General features: G+C 35.7%; 4 protein-coding genes across 4 annotated transcripts; all 4 read right to left on the reverse strand.

Annotated features, from left to right (window-relative positions):
- Positions 1-49: 49 nt before the first annotated feature.
- Positions 50-4069, reverse strand: LOC105835912 (histidine-rich glycoprotein-like). The gene is made up of 2 exons (XM_012679572.3): positions 3057-4069; positions 50-1495 (listed from the first exon to the last, which is right to left on the reverse strand). Exons 1-2 carry the CDS (start codon positions 3805-3807, stop codon positions 858-860), a joined length of 1389 nt encoding a protein of 462 aa, XP_012535026.2. The 5' UTR covers positions 3808-4069; the 3' UTR covers positions 50-857.
- An 800-nt stretch (positions 4070-4869) lies between these two features.
- Positions 4870-7926, reverse strand: LOC105835913 (histidine-rich glycoprotein). The gene has a single exon (XM_028191694.1). The coding sequence runs from the start codon at positions 7892-7894 to the stop codon at positions 7154-7156; it is 741 nt and encodes a 246-aa protein (XP_028047495.1). The 5' UTR covers positions 7895-7926; the 3' UTR covers positions 4870-7153.
- A 3367-nt stretch (positions 7927-11293) lies between these two features.
- Positions 11294-14547, reverse strand: LOC105835915 (histidine-rich glycoprotein-like). The gene has a single exon (XM_028191624.2). It carries the CDS (start codon positions 12280-12282, stop codon positions 11437-11439), a length of 846 nt encoding a protein of 281 aa, XP_028047425.2. The 5' UTR covers positions 12283-14547; the 3' UTR covers positions 11294-11436.
- A 2361-nt stretch (positions 14548-16908) lies between these two features.
- LOC105835916 (spore wall protein 2-like) lies at positions 16909-20131 on the reverse strand. The gene is made up of 3 exons (XM_012679576.3): positions 18344-20131; positions 17801-18034; positions 16909-17497 (listed from the first exon to the last, which is right to left on the reverse strand). The coding sequence occupies exons 1-3, from the start codon at positions 18573-18575 to the stop codon at positions 17256-17258; spliced, it is 708 nt and encodes a 235-aa protein (XP_012535030.2). The 5' UTR covers positions 18576-20131; the 3' UTR covers positions 16909-17255.
- Between the last annotated feature and the right edge of the window lie 928 nt (positions 20132-21059).

The following is a 21059-nucleotide window of genomic DNA, read 5'->3' on the forward strand; positions in this document are numbered from 1 at the left end:
CTTGTCTTGTTTTTGCGAATGTAGGCAATGCGACAGAAAATGATCGTAGTCCAGTATTGTTATTTTGCAAAGCAGATTGAAAATGCATGCGCTAATAAATGCTGAATATTAATTGAAAATTACTGAATGTTCTCCTGTACGTCCTGTACATGATTGTTATGCGTACAATAATGATGATTGCGATATTTTTTTTAAATTCTATTTTTTAAATAAATGTTCTCCAGATGAGTTATAAAACAGCTTCAGAAGAGTTTGTTAAACTAAATATTAATAAATAAACGTAATACCGCTGGAATACACTTCATTTACCGCCAACCGATAACGCGTTATAACCAATGGCAGATTTAATGCTGTTTATTAATATTGGAATTTGATAAATAGCTGGAGCATAGGAATTTTTATTAAAAGCGAAGATCCCAGGCACGCTGATAATTTACGGTACTTGTAATTTGGATCAATAACGTATTTATGTCTATTTAATTAAGAAAGTGTACGTTTCTAGCAACCTGATAATTATTGCACATAGGAAGTTTTAATCATAAAAAAATAAAAGTGACAGAAAAGAATTTCTTCAGTCTTATACAATAGTTTTCTTTGTAATTATTTGCTCAGCTGTGGTAGAACTCTATAACTATTTAGATATTCTACCACGCAAATTGTGTACAATATAAAAAAAGAACATGTTAACTATGTTACTTTATTTCAACAATGTATGCATAATTAACAATTAAGACAGATATAGAGTATATATATTATTGGATAATTGCATATGAGGAAGAACACGAGTAATAGAAACCAAAGCAAGTAACAGAATTCTATTTAAAAGCAGCTGGTGGTATCTGAGTAGCAACAAAATTTTAATGTCCCTTTTTGAATTCCCAGTGCTTATGATCTTCGTGGCCGCCCTTTTTGCCATGATGATGATGGTGATGATGATGGTGATGATCATCATGTTCACCCTTATGTCCCTTGTGATCGTGATGATGGTGGCCTTTCTCATGGTGGCCTTTCTTTCCGTGATGACCTTCGTGATGATGATGGTCATGATGTCCTTTCTTAAAGTGGCCACCTTTTTTGTGCCCGTGTTCGTGATGATGGCCACCATGTTCTTCATGGTGACCATGATCGTGATGTTCGTCAAAGAATTCCTTGTCTTTCTTATACTCATCTTTTTTTTTCACCTCGTGATGGCCATGAGTGCTATGGCCTTTGCCATAATGTCCCTTTTCGTGAAACTTATGACCTTTTTCCCCTTTTTCGCCATGATGATGCTCATGATGATGACCATCATCGTGATGATGGTGCTTCTTGTGTCCTCCGTGCTCATCGTGATGTCCGTGATGATGCTCCTTGTGATGATGTCCTTTGTCACCTTTCCCGTGGTGATGATGGCCTTTATAACCTTTATGACCATGATCGCCATGTTCATGATGGTGACCGGAATGATGTTCTTCTCCATGGCCGCTCTCATGATGATGACCATGGTGAGTAGCGGCTACCTGCAGATCGTCGTAATGATTCCTGGTAATTTCACGTGCGGTGGTCACGGAATTAGTGGCAATATAAATTGTCACAAGAATTGTTATCAATGGTAATACACGTAAAGGGAACATGATAACTAATAATTGTATTGTAATACTCAATTTATTAGTTTATCACATTAATAGATCTAAGTGCTTTCTATGGGTACGAGCTGTATGATGTAGCGATTTGTGAGGTGTTATTTATATTGCTACTCTGGTGCAATGAGCCATCAAATTCTGTAAGAAGTATATATTTATATAAATAAAAGATAGTAGGGAGAGTTTCTTTTCATTTCTTCCGTTGCGGTGGATTGTATACAGTCTGTTGTATTTTGTAATCTACTACTTGTTTAAAGTTATATAAATGGAATTACGTGATACTGATTAAACTTCCTTTATTGATTTCCAATAGTTCACTGAACCTACGATAGAAAGTTACGTTGTATCAATATTGTCTTTTATTTTATAAATTAAAAACCAAATACAAAAGATTAAAATAAATGTTGCTATTAAAACATATTTTGAGAGAATTTTTATTCTTATAATTTAATACAGATTTATACATTGCTTGTTGACATCCCCTGTAATCAATAGAATATCGATTATTACATACGATTTTATATATCCCTATAAATTATTTAAAAAAGTTTTTAAAACAACTTTATAGGTTTTAATTTTAAATATAAAAAACTCGATGTTATATTATTAATATTCCATTAATTCTTTAAAAATATTCATTTAGATAAAATATTTGCATTAAAATTTGATATTAAAATAGATATTTAACTATCTGCTGCAACATATTATAAAGGATAGTTAAAACAAGAAATTATTAGTGCATTAATAAAATATGTTTCAGAGCATTTTATAAGCGTTAACAAGAGCAGTTTATAAGCATTAATATTTTATCAATTTATACATTTATCTTTATCTTAACACATGTTTACAAAAAAATGTATGGTCAATAAACTTGAAAGAGAGAAAGAGAGAGAGAGAGAGAGAGAGAGAGAGAGAGAGAGAGAGAGAGAGAGAGAGAGAGAATTCTAACTCTTTAATACGATTAAATAATTTAATTTTTAAATGTGAAAACGTCAATAACAGTATATTGTATTAATAATAAATATGTATTATTTAAATATTATTGGCAACAAATATAAATAGTCAAAATAATTATAAAATTTACATTTATGACATGCATTTATAAAAAGTACATTTATTTGATAACATGTAGTGCTGTGTTTTGCTATGAAATTGTAATATATTTATATTAAATATATTTAAGAAATATTTAAAAACTTTTATTGGGTATAGTTATTAGGAAAATTATTAGGAGAAATAATGTATTCAATTATATTTGGTATAGACGTTTTAATTTCTCAATAACGAAACAAATCCATTATTAATCGACATCCTGAAAATAATTAACGAAAGAACAATGAACAAATGGTGCAACAATTTATTCTGTTTGTGTCGCACTAAATTGGCAAGTTTTATATCGTTAATGATGATGATGACCGTGATGACCATGATGACCGCTTGAATAACCATGCTTTTTGCCGCCGTGATGTTCATGTTTTTTTCCATGATCTTCGTGGTGATGATGATGTTCTTCATGGCCATGTTTTCCGTGATGACCATGGTGATCTTCATCGTAATGTCCTTTATCATGATGACCCTTCTTACCGTGGTGATGTTCATGGTGACCAGAATGGTGATGTCCGCCCTTCTTATGATGACCTTCCTTGCCGTGATGATGCTCATGATGATCACCATGCTTTTCATGGTGTCCACCTTTATGATGATCATCGTAGAACTTGTGTTCCTTGTGGAATTCATCTTTATGGGATTTATGATGATAACCATGAGTCTTCTCGCCCTTCTTGTGACCCTTTCCATGACCGAATTTTGACTCTTTATGACCATGTTCATGTTCATGATGATGACCGTGTTCGTCATGCTCGTCGTGATGACCCTTCTTATGGCCACCATGCTCATGATGATGTCCCTCATGATGTTCCTTACCATGATGACCATGTTCGCCATGTTCATGATGATGATGGCCCTTATGACCTTTATGGCCTTCTTCACCGTGTTCTCCATGGTGATGGGAATGATGTTCATGACCTCCGCCATGTTCGTGATGATGGCCATGGTGATGGTGATGAGTACCGGCCACTTCTAAATCTCCTTTTATACTTCGAACATCTCGCGCTGAAGATATGGCAATGACCGTGCATATCACAGCCAGTCCCAGAAACAAGCATGGACCTACGTATTTAGTCATGTTGGAACTCTGTAGAACCAACAAGTGCAATTGACTGCCCAACAATCTTTAAAGCAAAGCTTATATACCTGCGGTTCCACCAATGCTTTGTACGTAATCGCTTTCGTTCCTTCGCTCTTGTCCGAACACAATGCAGTACTCGTATTTCGTAAAACATTTGTTCATACTATGTATTATTGCTTGAATGCGCTGTTAGTTATGTAGAACTGTCGTTAAACTTGAATTGCTTAATAGATGTAATAGATTTGATATTAAATAAAGAAGAAAAGAAAGAAGGAGAGGGGGAGAGAAAGAGAGAGAGAGAGAGATATGGGAAATTAAATGTATGTAATTACATCGTGTGTTACATGTATAATTAATAATTTAAAATTGTCAAAACTCATAGACAAAATTTTATGTCAAAGAATATTAAAACAATTATAATACACACACGTACACATTTAAGACTTTATGATTTTTCATAAATATGTAATAAAGTACTCAATAAATTAAAATTAACTATTGTTGAGAAAGTAGATGTCATGGATCTCATTTGTCTAAAAATTTTTCGCATGGTTGATTGCTACATAGCCAAGGTGTAAAGTGCGTAAACTGATCAGTTTCTCTTTTTCGTAATTTTTTAATTAATATTAATAAAAACCATGCATTTAATTCGATGCATGTATAAGCATTAGAAGTTATAAAATTTTTATCAATGTTGTAGTTATTTTTTTGTAATCATCTTTTCTACAATCTTAAAAAAAATGTGTGCCATATGTGATATATGCGCCCTTCAATTTTTAATTTTTTATGTAAAAAAGAATTCAGTATGTGTTTAATTAAAATAAGCAATGTTTAGTGCTTTGACTATCTGGAATACTAGATAATAATTTCGTAACCCGAGGTGCACATAATTTTTCAACTACATCAAAATTCATCTTTTGCTGAAAGAAAATGAGGATTTTAGATAAATTATATATTATTTTAGATATTAATTAAACTAAATTAAACATACGTTGAAGATTACTGTTACGTAAAAAATGTTTATCTTTAGAAAACTGTTTTATTAATTTTTTTTATATGTTTTGGAGAGACAATTTTTGAGCCCATTGTTCAAAATATGTTTGGCTTTAAAAATCTTGTTTTCATTTCCGTTTTAATATGAACTGTATCTTGAATACACACTGGTTTTTTATGTCAAATTCTATCTAAAATATTTAAAGATTTACATAGTTTTACAGCATTTTTAAAATAAAAGTTGTTAGTTTAGTATAATATTTTTAAAGAATAATGAAAAAATATACTGTTGATCTCTGCGACTGATAAAAAATTATTGATTTATTCTGATTTGGTTGACATTAAATTAGCAACTTTATTTAGAATAGAAATAAACAGAAAAGAATTATTTACCTGAAAGTATGGATAATATAGATTTTTAAACGACAAAGGAATTTTAGACCATATTTTTATAGCTTTTAAGCATCTTGTATGCTCAAGCACCGTCACTTGAAAATTTAATTATTTGTATATTGAGTTTTTCAAGTTAATTTTTTAAGAACGTCCATTTAGCTAAGACGTCATTATGATTAAATTTATTGTCACTTGCAAAGATTATTAAATAAAATGCTGCTGCATTTTCAATACGCGGTTGAGTCATGTACACATACGCATTGCAGCCAACGACATAGTTTGAACAAGCATTTTTAATATCTTTTACAGAATTTACATAAAAATTATTTTTAGGAAATCCACTTTCTCTACATGAAGATACAAAGCCAATCATTTTATTATTTTTAGAATCATATGCTACATTCTTAATTATTGCAGTTTGATCTTCTGAAATAAATACATTCAAAGAATAATTTTGTTTTATTAAGAATAACTTTAATTCTTTTAATGGAACAATTTCGTTGAATATTACTTTCTTTATCTAAGCATCTATTAATTGTAATTGATGGAATATATTCTGTAGATTAGCCTTTAAAAATTCATAAAGTATACGACCAGCAATCATGAAAATATATAAATGGAAAAGTTTTAAAGGTTTAGTAAATTTGTTTCCATGTTTCTTGCATTTGATATTCTTTACTGCCGTATTTTTTAAACAATCTAAAATGAATTTATACTTAAGAATTTATTTCTATTTTCCACTAATAAACTTAAGGTTTCATCGTTGTTGATCTTATTTTGTATTTGACACAGTGAATTTGTCGAACTGTTTGTGAGACACTCCTGTAGTTCTGCAGGATCTACATTTGGTGAAATATAAATTTCCGCATTTTGAATAGTATTGGCCAAATTATTAACATCACATATAACTTCAGGTGAAATCTCGGATGAAAATTTTTAAAATTATCTTGAATTTCTCTCTTTGAATCGAACTCGGAAGTAAATTGTCATGAGATTGCCATACCGCTCTACCAATGCTACATTGCCTTACGTACTGCCGTCTATTACCTTGTGTATTGCCTCGTCTATTGCCAAATATTACCATATAATGCCATGTATTGCTATGTATTGCTAATGTATTTTGAATATTGCTAGCATTGTCTGTTTTATTGCAATTATTATTATACTGTCGCAATATATTTCTAAAGAAATGTACAATGATTGCCACAGTGGTTGACTCCTCGGTGAATTATAAATTATTATATTATAAAAATAATTATAAATAATTTGGATACTATAATATTGAGAAATTGTAATTACTTAATGATATGTAATGTGATTACTATTATAATACTAATTTTTATATATTCTCTTTTCATAATCGAGTTATAATAGAAGAATATCAGGGATGATTCAGTTTAACTTAGATCATCGATATTAAAAAGGAGTAATTCCCAAGTAACGCTTGCGGAAACAAATATAAAACCGTGTCAATTGCACCACTGAATGTGGTAACTGCCCGATACTATTGTTTTATGAAAATAGCATGTAACGAGCAGCCATATTTTCTTGTGACAGCTGCTACACCGCAAAAGCGTGACTGATGTAGCACAAAACATTAAACTCCACTGAATTATTACGACAGTTACCGATTTCGCGACATACGTTACGGTCACAGAAATAATTCAAATTTCATTTTACGTCGGTATACGTCTATAGTATCATAAGAGTTTGATTAATGCAAACTATTGCACATTTACAAAAAAATATATGCTAACGCAAGAAAAATGATGACTTTTTTATAAATGCAATATTATACAGTAAATTGACATAATATAAGATATATAAACGACATGTAATTTATCTATTGAAAAAGATTTATTTTGTTTGTCGACACGTACAACAACTAAGCTTGATAGTTAATTAACGGTATTCATTGAGTAATAGTAGCGAAATTATTATTTTCTGTATATTGATATTAGTGTCCCTTTTTGAATCCCCAGTGCTTATGGTCTTCGTGGCCGTCTTTTTTGCCGTGGTGATGATGATGATGATGATGCTCGTCGTGTCCACCGTGGCTTTTGTGACCCTTATGATCATGATGATGATGTCCTTTCTCATGATGACCCTTCTTGCCATAATGATCCTCGTGATGATGGTGGTCATGATGCCCCTTCTTAAAATGACCACCTTTCTTATGACCGTGTTCATGATGATGACCACCGTGTTCTTCATGGTGACCATGATCGTGATGTTCGTCGTAGAATTCTTTATCTTTTTTAAACTCGTCGAGTTTGTGAACGTCATGATGGCCTTTCGTGCTGTGGCCTTTGCCATAATGTCCTTTCTCATGGAATTTGTGTCCCTTTTCTCCCTTTTCGCCCTTGTGATGTTCGCCATAGTAGCCATCGTCGTGATGATGATGTTTCTTATGGCCTTCGTCCTCGTGATAATGTCCAGAGTGGCCTTCTTTATCGTGATGTCCCTTTTCTCCTTTTTCATGATGATGGTCCGATTTGTAGCCTTTGTCACCTTTCCCGCCATGCTCGTGATGGTGATCGGAATGATGTTCTTCTCCATGACCGCTCTCATGATGACCATGGTGAGTAGCAGCTACCTGCAGATCGTCGTAATGCGCCCTGCTGATCTCGCGTGCGGTAGTCACGTAATAAGAAGCGACACATGCTACCAGCAGGCAGATCGCCGCCAGTCTGTTCATCGTGCTGTGTTTATTTTCGTTTAATCCAGTATTAATGATAGCTATTTGACTTCGTCGCTGCGATCGGTAGTTATGATTAAGCTAGTCGCTCCGCTCGGATTATATATCGATCGCAGAATAATCGATATGAGAGTAGATAGAGTTCTTTCTTGGCTCTTTAATTCGTTGCGAAAGCAATGTCTCCTTAACCTGTTTAAATTGTAATGCGGATTTCAACTCACGACAATCGCTCGGATCATTACGTAATATGATTGAAATCGTTGTTTAGCAAACTACATTTGTATAGAGCCTAAATAACTTGTTTTTATTCTTTTTTTTTTTGCAAAACGTTAACACGCTGATTTCCAATAGCTTCAATTCAACGAGCGGAAATTTATATGACTAATATATTTGGAGGGATTAAATGCAGGGATGCAATATATACGACCGGACATTACTATTGAGTGTTAACGAGTAATAATAAAATACATGCTTTGATTGAAGCCGGAAATAAATTGAATGGTTACGAATGAAAAACGGTAAATCGTTCCATAGTGCATCTCATTCCGCAAGTTTTCAACCATTAAATTGATAGATAAAAAATATTTTCACCTTTTTTCTTATTATAGCTCTGATCACGATTTTGTACATGCCCTTTGTCATAAAACTCTGTCCTCCCACTATTTTTGTTATTAAATCCGGATTCATGGTGCCCACCTTTCTCGTAATCACCCTTAGTAGCGTTATGGTGCTCGTCAGCAACGAAGTACTTGTCGAAATAACCTTTTGTGTGGTTCTCGTCATAGAAATCGGTATGGTTTTTATATTCGTCCTTGTGGTAGACTTTATGAAAGCCACTAGTTTTTTGTCCTTTTTTGTGGTACGATGTCTGCCCGTGGTTGCTACCCTTCTCACCACTCTCAATTTCATCATAGATCCCATAATTTCCGGCTACTTTGCTGTGCCCTTTATTGTGGCCAATTTTGGTATCATAATGTTCTGAAAAATTTAGCAAAAAATAACGTCTCACTCGAAGTAAATACATTTATGAAAAACATACAGGTTTAAATGCCCATTGAGAAAATCAATGAATGTCTGTTGAAAAAAAACAAACAAAAATCCACCTTGCTGCCTGCTTTTATCATGCTGTCCGCGTTCACCCACGTCAAATTCTACTCGTTTGTTGTACCCTTTGTCGCCCTTTTCTCCATGAGCGGAATTCTGCGCGGCCGAATACTTTTCACCATGTTCAAACGAAACGTCGATATCTGAACGACGAGAGTTGTCGAGGCCGTGAATGGGATGGGTTACTATAAAATCAACTGCTTTGTCGCGATTCTCAAGCACGTGATCTTTTTCCTCTTTTTTATCGTCGTTGTCATCCTCATCGCTATCATAATCGTTCTCATTCTCCACATTGTCGCTCCTTTTATCAATATTCTTATTCGTTTCGCGCGATCTAAATGCATTAGGTGCATAATATGGCGCACGTGCAGTTAGTTTGGGCGGCTCAAGCGGTTGCGCGTATTTCGCTAATTGGGCCCCGCTATAATTAATGAATCCATCGCGCGGGTAAGGCTGGCGCGTTACGTACGGTGCAATTTCGTGCTTCGCAGTCGCATACGCGAGCAGAACGGGTTCGTGCGACGACGCAGTTTCAGAAATGGCGGGCGCAACAGGTGCAGGACTACCGACGATGTAATGCACTGGCGCCGGTGCATGATAGTAACGTCCGCTTCCGTGATTGGTATACCGCATGTACGAGGCCGGAAGACCACCTTGCTGATTGTACACGTATCCGCTTGCGGAGGTCTCGAGATCGGCTATTCTCATCTTAGAGACCGTCATATGTGCTGTCCTCGCCGATGACGCCCCATTGCCGCGTACATCGGCGAACAGCACGGCCATCACTAAACTCGCAATCATGCTAACCAAATCGCTCTCCGTCCTCCGTCGTAAACACCACACCGGATAATAATCGTTATTGCGTCTCGTAGCCAAATTGTCCAACACTGTTGTATCCGTTCGTCAGCGTTATCGCCTTATATACGCATGATAGAAGGACACGTTTATCCTTCCGTCGTGTAAATGACACACTGTATTTAGCGCTATCGAGAGTTTCAGGGTCGCATCGATGCTTCAAATCCAGAGTGCATTATTGACGGTATTGTTTCTTTAGCCGTAGCATTAGTCAACACCTCGTTGGGGTTGTGTAATAGATCAGAGACGAGTTTTTCGTCGATTTATGGAATTCACGAAGAATATATAAAGAAATTTAAATCAAGGTTGGTCGAAAAGATAAAATTCTTCAACCAGCTCTATTACGTAGGTTCATCAAAACTATACACTGTATCGACAGCAATAAGTATTTTATTTACTAACGATACGTACTCTACGTGGATTATCAAATAGAAGAAAGAAAAATAAATTAGAAAATTTTATTTAACTTTATTTTAATTTAATCAGTTTTTAAATTTATTTTTTAACGACATTTTTTAAATAAAAATATTAATTACGCGTGTTTATTAAAGACTTATTTTTTATTATTTACGAAGGTTTATAAATTATATACACGATAGATTTAGGTAACATAATATTATATTGCATACTATTACAAGTGATAACAGTGCGTGTAAGCGCATGTAGTATTTGCCTACAAAATTTAACGGTGTCAACTCGCAACGTGCGTTTCCCCGGCACATTAATAACCGGTAATCAATTCAATCAGCTGGCCAATCGATTAACCTCAATTATTGGTGCATTAATGATCTGTGCTATATGTGACATTAAAATTCATACTGCAAAATTGCTAATATATTACTCTTGCTCGACAATAGAGACACAGCACTGGAAAATACTTTCATTGTACGGTAAATCAATTCGCGCCCGCTTGGACCAATGAAACTGTCGTTTTATATCTCAGAAAAAGTTTTATCGACACAGGCTACGTACTGTTTACAAAACAAATGTTCAGTCAAATTCAATTTTTTAGCCGAATTGATAATAATGATGCGTGACATCAACACACGATAACATCCAATTTCTTGGTTTTTTATAGTAACTTTTTATAATAAAATAAAAGTAAAAATTTCATTCACATGATTTGAGAACAATGACGAATGCGTTCGCGTGCAATCGTTATCTTTGTCAATAAGCGAAGGCACAAGGCGAGAAGAAATGGCAAAATTACTTTAGTTTGCCGATGGGAAGTGATAAAAGGCCGCCAAGAAAAACGGCGGCAATAAATCGCAAGGAATCGATAAGGCGTAATATCACGTTGCCGTCTTGACTGTAATGTAGCTGCTGGGACAAATATGAGCTGGGGGGAGAAACTTATTTGTCCCATTAAGACTTGAAAGGGGAAAGAAAAATCAACGAGGCGTAACCATACAATTTCTTTGCGTGTGTTAGTTATTCACATGTTTACTCTATATAAAGAATGGTACAAAATACAACAATCACGCGACATCGTCGCGTGACTTTGTCTGAAGCAGGTACATACATAAATCGTAACTGTAGAACGAATAATCGCTTTTTGATACATAATATTTAAACATACAACTTTAATGTCCTTTCTTATAGCCGTACTTCTTTCCCGAATGATGATCGCCTTTCTTGCCGTACGCATCGTGATGAGAATGATGCTCCTCGTGACCGTGCTTGCCGTGATGACCTTTATGTTCCTCATCATGATGACCTTTGTCATGGTGGCCCTTCTTGCCGTGGTGATCTTCGTGGTAACCGGAATGATGATGGCCGCCCTTCTTGTGATGGCCTTCCTTCTTCTCATGGTGACCGTGGAAATCACCATGCTTCTCGTGATGTCCACCCTTATGATAATCATCGTAAAACTTATGTTCTTTATGATATTCGTCTTTATGGAATTTATTGTGATATCCTTTCGTTTTGTGACCTTTCTTATGGCCTTTCTTTTCACCGAATTTTCCACCTTTGTGACCCTTCTCGCCCTCGTGATGCTCGCCGTATTTTTCGTGCTCGTCATGATGACCCTTCTTCTTGCCTCCGTGTTCCTCGTGATGACCGGAGTGGTGCTCCTTATCGTGCTTACCGCTGTTGCCTTTGTCATGATGATGATGGCTCTTATGTCCCTTTTCGCCCTTTCCACCGTGCTCTTCATGATGATGAGATTCATGTTTGTGACCACCGCCAGACTCGTGATGATGGCCCTTGTGTTTGGTCGCTGCCGTCTCGAGATCGATTTCGTCTGCAATCTGTGACGACTCCACGGTGGGCTCTAAATGATCTACATGATGGTCCTTTCCTTCTACATCGCGCCGGCTGACGCGCGATTCCGCAATGGTCAGGTCCCGGGCGTGACACGTCGTCGTGTGCAACGTGAGCGAACATATTGCAATGAATGGAAGAAATAGCATCGTGCCTCGCACCATCCCGATCGCGCTCGGTTTCGATCGAACTGATGGCCGATGTTACAACGGTTGACACTTAAATATCGATGGTCCAGCTACTTCCGCCCTCGGCGCGGCTGTCTGTTTCCGCTGAGACCACTTTCATTCGCACGACCGCAAGTATTCCTAAATTTCGTTCCAATCTCCGTCGATACCGATGCAGTGGGGAAGCACACGGTTTCACACTTTCCCGCATCGCTGCACATTGCGTTTATTCTACTAGAATATTCCGTCGCGCTATCTCGCAGCGTTCAATCGGGTGTTAAAATATTATTCTTCGAGTCGGCCCTCATTGTGACTTCTTGTCTGCGAAGTGACATAACAAATTGACTCGTTAACGTTCGCCCGAATAATATTTGTAAAATTATGAGTCCCCAACGAATGTTCCGGGCGGCAATGTAAATTTTTTATTCGATTAATCGTACCTCGATACACTGCGTGAACGCAGCGTTTCCGCAAAAAGTTGTATCCGGCGTCAGGAAGAACTTTCCATTACCATTTTTTTTCTGTGAGCATCGATCTGCCGCGGGAACAATAACCGCGGAAATTTCTAGACCGCAGCAAATCGCATTATCGTCTTCGTATCGATTTGTTCCTTTTTCCATCTGTGCTTGTACGGATACATTTTAACGTGATTAATTAGAATGTAATTGTTATATTTTTATTTTTATTTTCTTAAAATATGTACATTGAAAAATTGTACTCGTTTTCAAGATTTGTTAAGTGAATAATTGAACACCGAGGATCTAAAAATAATCGTTTTTTGCTTCTCTTTTGTGGCCATAGCGATTATAATTAATGCACGAAACGTGAAAATTCAATCGTGACGAAATATCTATTTCGAATCAAAGTAGCGTCACGGTTGTTCGACACATGCACGCGGCCCGATCAACACCTCATGCGTAGCGGCGCGACCTCAATCGATATTTGAAGTTAAGTACCCTACCAGATGTTCGCGCAATCATTTTAATTAACGTACGTCATGACGTACAAATACAGGATATGCATATGTCGCGCTGAATGCCCTAGAAGCATTCTGTTGTCACAGTACGCGCATCGTCGCGCTCGCTGGCTCATCGATAAGCTGTCTAATTTTACCATTAATTCTATTACCTGCGACATAAATTCACCTCTCTCGTAAACATAGTGCCATTTATAACGTCATAAACCAAAAACAATTTATTGAGTTTTACAGACGTCGGCGACGCGTATATCACGCGCGGCGCTCGTTGCGCGGGTCGTTTCGCTAACTGTTGACCCATTTGTTCCGACATCCCTGACGGTTTTATTAGATGATCTCGAAAAACCATCGAAAACCGGGGAAAAGTAATGGCGTTCGTGATCTTAATCTTCCACCGATTCTAATGCCAATGAAAAGAAGAAACTCGATGAATGGCTTCAATGAAATCGAAAAGTTTGCATATTTTTAAGGTAAAGACTTTAAGGAAAATTCTAAAAATTACAAATGATAATTTCGTTGTCGACTCCGTCAGAACGTGATACTCACAAATGGCAGTGATATGCATTGTAACGAATTCAAAGAGATAGCGATACATAATAATTGTCGGTGTTGATTTTCATTGTAAATTCAAAGTATCGGCCCGTTTCGCAGATTGAAATACTGCTCGATAGATTCTGATTCTTTATGATCTTACTTGGCAATCACTTTCGATTGGAGATTGGCTTTCGCGGTGCATAATCAAGATAAAGATTGGTTGCCCGATTTCCACGAGAATCCCTCAGACAGAGGGAAGACCAGGGGTTCTGCCAAGTTCGATTTCGACTTGGCGTCGTAACGGAGATTAGATTAGGTAGCATTCGCCGTAGATCTCGACTCAGATGAAAAGATTGCTTTGTAAGCAGATCCCAGGCGGCGTCGGACCGTCCAGATCATTCGCTTCTTTGTTTGGGCAATGAGCTCGGCGCGGCTTCAATTAAAATCTAAAATGTCATTAAAGTCTTTATGTTACGGAGGAAAGCACAGCGAAGCGTTCGTGAATTGCGGCATAATTCGTTGATTCATCAAGCATTTTACTCTTGCTCGGTTTGCGCCGTTCCCAAGGATAGTAATGCTAACAGTTAAGATTTGAAAAGTTTTTCAGACGTAATTTTCCTTATTAGAATATTCAGCCATGCCATTAAATCTAACGCGCGTCTCGATTATAATTCTATTCATATTAATATTAGTTTTAATATTACAAAGAAAAAGTATAGATACTGTAATAATTTTTTAGAAGATTAGATATAACACAAAAATGGAAAAAATTACGAACTTTTGGAAATCTTTTTATTTGTCATAATTAAAGTTGATTATTTAGTTTTTGTTAATTTTATTAATAATACAAATTTATTTTAAAAATATAATAAAGATGGAAATATGACGAATAATGAAAACAAAATTGTGAACGAAGAAGTTTTTATTGATTTTGTTAATGATGAAAAATATAACGAATGCTACAGACGTCGTCTATTCCGCGTCACTAAGTTGTGAGGTGTGCAATCAGTTGATGGAACCGTTAGTTCTATCCCTCTCAATCCAACGACCAAACTCTCTCACATTCAAGTCTTACCCTCGCATCATCTTTCCTTCTTCCTTTCTTCCGTCCGTTCTCCGCGTTACCACTCTCGTGGCGCATTCTCGCATGTTGAATAAAACCGTCGGGTTATACTCCGACGCGAACAAAAGGACCTCGCGCTGGCTCCTGGGCTGCTAATGAAATTGTTTTCTAATTTAAACCCAGAGGGACCACCCGACATAGCTACCATTCTACGGTCAAGAGCCCCATTCCAGCTACAAGCTTTTCCGACGATAGCCGCGAGAGAGCTGACAGTGATAGTTCCTAATTTGAGCTCGCCTTTGCTTTGCTCGCCTCTTAAACTCATTTATGCAAGCAAACAGTTGGTATTTTTAGCTGACCCATCGCAATATTCTCTTTTTGATTGCACGCGATAATGGGAACATATTACAACATTTAAATAAAATGGTAGAGCGGTGCACACCTTGATATCTATTGATCGGGACATCAAGTAATTTATTAATTGTCTGTATATACTACTCTTTGAACATGAATTAAGCCGATTACTTTTGTTTAGTAATGACATGTTTTTTTAACTTGTTAATGACAAATAAATATATATTTTTCTTTTCAATTTTTAATTAAATGTACGCACGATGCGATAAAGGCTGTAGATTGAATTTATTCTTTTATTAACCGCATTTAATATATTGGATTATAGGCTTTGTAAAATGGTTGAATGAAACGATGACAACAAAATATATCTTTGCAACGTTTAACGATAATTATCTCGCACAATTAAACTGATTTTCCACCCGAGGATGAGCAATCACCTGAAAAGTTTCCTCGTTATTAATAATTGCAAAATGTAAGCTGTTCGCGAATGTTACTTTCCTACACCAATAGCCAGATCTAAAATATAACGAGAAGTGATATATTGCATAACGGAAAATACTTATTAACAAACACTCATGTTTTTATCGTATTTGTCTTCTGTCAGCCAGAAATGTATTTTATTAACGATTAACCGTATCTGTCTTATAATGACAATACTTATGCTCTAGTACAGTTTCAAGTCTTTGCTATTAAACGCGCAATTAAACTAGATTTATAATCAGTAGTGGAAAAAAGATTTGAAAATTTATTTGTCTTTTGAGCGAATTATAGAATAATAGAGTAGCGTACTGATTTAAGCTGATTTGACAAAGACAGAGAACAAGTCATTGCTTCTGACCCCCTCGGGTGGTGTTAAATTAGAAATTAGAACTCTCCGTAACAAACCAACTATATTCACGCGAAGAGATTAAACGACAATTTGATTAGTGCAGCTAGTGTAATAAACGTTACAGCGTAATTTGATCGAATCAAATATTTTATCCGAAGTGCATGTGGTACAGTAAGTAAAAGCCGAGTCACGTTAAAAATTCAAAACAATAAATAGCGTGTCGACCATTGTGGTATTAAGTCGCAATTTTATTCTTTCTTCACGGGAAAAAAATTTTTTCCCTCCTTTCTCATCATTCTAGAGTTTAACTCAGTAACGTTTAATCCGCGCGAAATATGCGTACTCATTCTTGCGCATCTTTAATTACACATACATTGGGATACGTTTCTGATGAAGAAACGAACCACTTAATGGATTAACGTTTCGACGAACAGATACGTATCCATCCATACCGTGAGAACGAACTATTTGCATGCAACGCGAAATGTACCCCAGAATGGATTAGCTGTTGATAATCGATCATGCACGGACATTGCTAATGTAACAAGTTTCGCCGAGCGGTAATTTCAAGCGTACGCTTCGTACTTTCGCGATCGATCGAAACGCGAGAGCGTAAAGGCAAATTTCATGATGGAAACACTGTTATAATATTAATATAGTGTTCGATTTAGCCGCTAGCGTGCTTTACTCCACACGTTGTTTTAACGCAACGCGTCGATACAAAAGATTTTCGCATCTTTTAATTGAAGGTATTGCAAAATCATTTTCGTAGGAATAATTGTGCTAGTTACAAATAAATACCGCTTATTACAATTACGTAGGTGATACAAAAAGTTCAAAGTTAACAATCAAGTAAAATTAACATACGTATCGACAATGATCCTTTATTGGCTATTAAGCATAAATTATTATTACAATCGATTTATATTACAAATTTACTGATGCAAAATGAGCATTAATCGCTCGTAACGTAACAGAAAGTGTATGTGTGTGCGTATGCATAAGCGCAAGCCACATTATTTTCATGAAAAATCTATGCATATGCGAGAGAGAGAGAGAGAGAGAGAATATACACTATTATTTTTTATAATTTCAGTAATAATGCGCATGTTTTGCAATAAAATATTAATATTTATTATAACCAATTGTGGTTAAAATTGAAAAGAAAATGCTGCAATTTAGACTAAACGTTCATGTGATAAACACTGTTAAATTTAATAATGATCTCCCTCTTCCTCGTCTCCGTCAGAGCTGTAAGAGCTATGCGTTTCGTAAGATCCGTCGTCACCATCTCCAGAAGAATAATTTTCGCTGTGACTGTAAGATTCTGGTTCTTTCTCCGTGTAATGGCTACTATAATGATCTCCATCGTCGCCGCCTTCGGTATAGTGCGAATATTCGCTTCCCTCATCGTCACCACTCGCGTCACCGGCATAATCCGTATCAATCATAGTACCTACAATTTTCACATCATATTAAATGCTAAGTACTTACAATGAATAAATTTCGTTTTATTTGTCATACTTATTTTAGAACGCTTTGATGCTTTATAATCTGTTGTATTTTTATAGTTTGATTAAATCAGAGATTTTCTTTATCATTAATGGACATATAGTATAATAAAAAGATAACTTAAGTGGTATACATTCGGTAACTCTCTTCTAAAGGGAATCTTTGCAATAGGATAATTTTTTTTTTAATCATTTACGTTAATATCTTAATTAGTGGATTAGCAAATTACAACTCGACGATTTTTTACCTGCGCCTTCGTGGTCTTGATTCTTTTTTTCATTATGATGTTTCTTGTGATCATCATTAGCCTTGCCGTAAGTGGTTTGCGTCTCAAACTCGTATTTGTCGCCATCCTGTTTGTGGAAGGTGTCAAGAGTCTTGTAGCCGTGATCACCTTTACCGTAGGTTTCCTTCAAGTAACCCTTCTCACCCTCCGCATCGCTCCCGTAGGTTCTGTAGTAACCACCCTCGTCTGATTTGCCTAAAACCACATTGTTGTCCGCCCTTGTTACGCTCAACAAGACATCTAAGGCATTCCCGAAATTCAGCACTCGGAGATAAACATTAATCTGATATATCGTAGAGAGAGAAAGAGAGAGAGAGAGAGAGAGAATTTTTAGAAAAATATCCTTAACTTTTGATTAACTATTTAGATTTTTTAATAATTATTTTAATTATATATACTAATATATATATGGTAAATTATATTTTCAAAATTGTTTAATGTATAGCTAAAATTTCGTATTTTTGTACTAAATTCTTTTAGAAATATTAGCTCTGAAGAACATACCAGAAGCATTTTTCATGCGTTTTTTATCATCTTGTGACTTCGGTGCGTTACTGGCGCTCATTAGATCCCTCAATTCCCCAGCGATTTTTAATGGCGCCGGTTGACGTACCTCACGAATGAGCGAACCAACAGCGGCAACATCATCCTCGACATTTTCGTAAATAACAAATCTGGCCAAGGTGTCGCAAATGAACAGGTGCGGAAGCAGTGACACAAACAGTTTCCAATACATCTCGCAGGAGATTACTTTAATCTCGGCGCTTTCAATGATTCCTTGCTCGTTCAATCTATCTCGCTGAATCTTTTATATATCACTCCTACCTTCTCAGATAAAATCTTTCTAACAGAAGCAGTAGGCATTGCATGTTTTCGTATATATATATATTGATCTTGCAAGTTGTTGCAGCGGCCAATCACTTAAACGAACAATTTGGCTTGTGCCTCACTAATTTCGCAACATCTTCCGCAGCAATCGTCACCAAAGAAAAGAACTGTACAAAGGCTTGTCCAAGATTTTAAACCGATTGTTGATCGATCAATCTATTGATCTATTGATGAAAAAATTAGAAAGAATCGGTGATTGTGTCATTCAATATCGTCTTACGTAAATGCATCTTTTCGTCATCAAGGAAGTCACGCTAGATTTCGTCGATCAAGCTCGTCAATAATGGCAACTGATCGATTGCGCTTCACCGTTAAGCTAAACTATCGATCGGACGGCACGATATTATCTATGCCGTGCGTATCGCATGAGTGATCTCGCGCTTTCCACGATCGCGAGCGTAAAAACCATGGAATCGACTTGCCGATAGTTGATAGAATTGTCTGACATAACGGGCTCTAGTACATTGCCCTTTCAAAACATTACGACTTTCCTTGCGCTTTGTTGTAAGTGTTTATTTAGAACTGGAATTAAATTCTTTTTTTCTCCCTCTTTTTCCTCTCTCTCTCCAAACTTTATCGATATAACATATTGTATTTGTAGGATATTTGTGTATTTGATAAACATATATAAAAACGGAAATCTAACTCTTGCGCCAACGTATGCAACACATTTGAAAAAAAGGGTGTGGTAAAGATTGTTGTAAACCATCATATTGAATTCACTTTGATATAGGATCTGCAAAGGATTAAATTCAACTGTATTTAATATCGAGAATATGATGGGAAAACGCATTTGCGTTTTATTGGTTTTAACTTTGTGCATGTATTTCTGTGTTTTGATCCGTACTAATATTTAACATAACGACATGAAATGTAATATAGGAGAAGCAATTAGTTCGGAATCGTTATCGTTAGGGGATGTTATACGTATATTAACGGTGTAGGTGTAAGGGAGAGCCCAGTAATAATTATTATTCGATCATACTGGGATGGCTTAGTATTGGATGTAATAAAAGTGTTGAGATGTATGTCGTGTTGCCACGATCCGTATTCATGCAGCGAGGTGAATGTTTTTGAAACCATAACAAGAAAGGAAACTGTATTTTAATATTTTTTAATTATATTTTACCCTTTACCTTCAGCTGCAACATGCTGTCTACGTATGAATGCGTAATCTCTAAATAATTCGAAATAATTTGAAAATACTAAGAGTTATTGAATCACTTTTTTTTAAACATTATTTCGCGATTGTTGCACTATTGTGCTCCACTTTAATGATTATTCTGCAGAAATTTCTAGTAGTAAGAAAGATGACGTTTTTATCTCATTAAATAAGAAATCCGTTGTTATAAAATAACACATCAATTTAAAATAACATTATATTTCTTAACAAAAAGTTGATTAATGTTTTTTTCTTACAAAAACAATGCATTTAATTAAATGTTAATTAATTGCATGATAATTTACTTTAGAAAAAATTTCAGTTTTTTCTACGAAAACAATTATATCATACATAGATATGTTTAAAAAAAATTATTTATTTTTAATTATTTAATAGCAATAACTTGGTTTAAAAATGATAAAATTTATCTAGTATATTTTTGTATATAAATTAGAATAATGTTAGAATAAATATCAAGCTATTATAGCAAGAAAAATTATCCAAATTTAAATTATCCAAATTAAATTATATTAAAGATTTTAAGTTCATCAATTCACTTTTGTTAATAATGTCAATAATGGCACAGCAATTTTTTTATTAATATTTTTATTTTAAAATTGTTTAAATTTTGCACTACATTATTATATAATAAGTAATATAAAAGTTGCGTTGAATTGTTAGTATAAATGATTCGTATTTGTCTTTGTCTACAAAAAGTGGATATCCAAGAAGTGATCACTAATGTCAGTAGCATTCGTCAGGCAAGACTGTCGGCGCAAGAAGCTACTAAATCTCAAACTTCATTCGTCCACTTGGCAAGAGGAGCCAAGAGGGGAGACGAAGTATTAGGATGATCGTCACTTAAAACCATGCCGCCCGTGTCGACGACGTTAAGCGTCTTAGATAGTTGCTGCACCAGCCAGTTTCCTTGGCATAATCTGGTAATTTGAAAATCTCGGATGGAATGTAACACCTCGTACTAGTCACCGTCTTGGATGTACTAAGATCCTCATTTTACCGACCCCTGTTGCATCACCGCGTCTTCCTCCAAGTCGACCAATGCGCGCTCCGAGCCGCAACCCTCGAAGCAAAGTAAAGCCGGTGGCTCCAGAAATAGCCGAGATGGAGGGGTTGCATCGCGTCAAGGGTTGCATTCTGATTAGGGCAAAA

Source organism: Monomorium pharaonis, chromosome 1 (genome assembly GCF_013373865.1).
Source record: "Monomorium pharaonis isolate MP-MQ-018 chromosome 1, ASM1337386v2, whole genome shotgun sequence".
Classification (NCBI taxonomy): domain Eukaryota; kingdom Metazoa; phylum Arthropoda; class Insecta; order Hymenoptera; family Formicidae; genus Monomorium; species Monomorium pharaonis.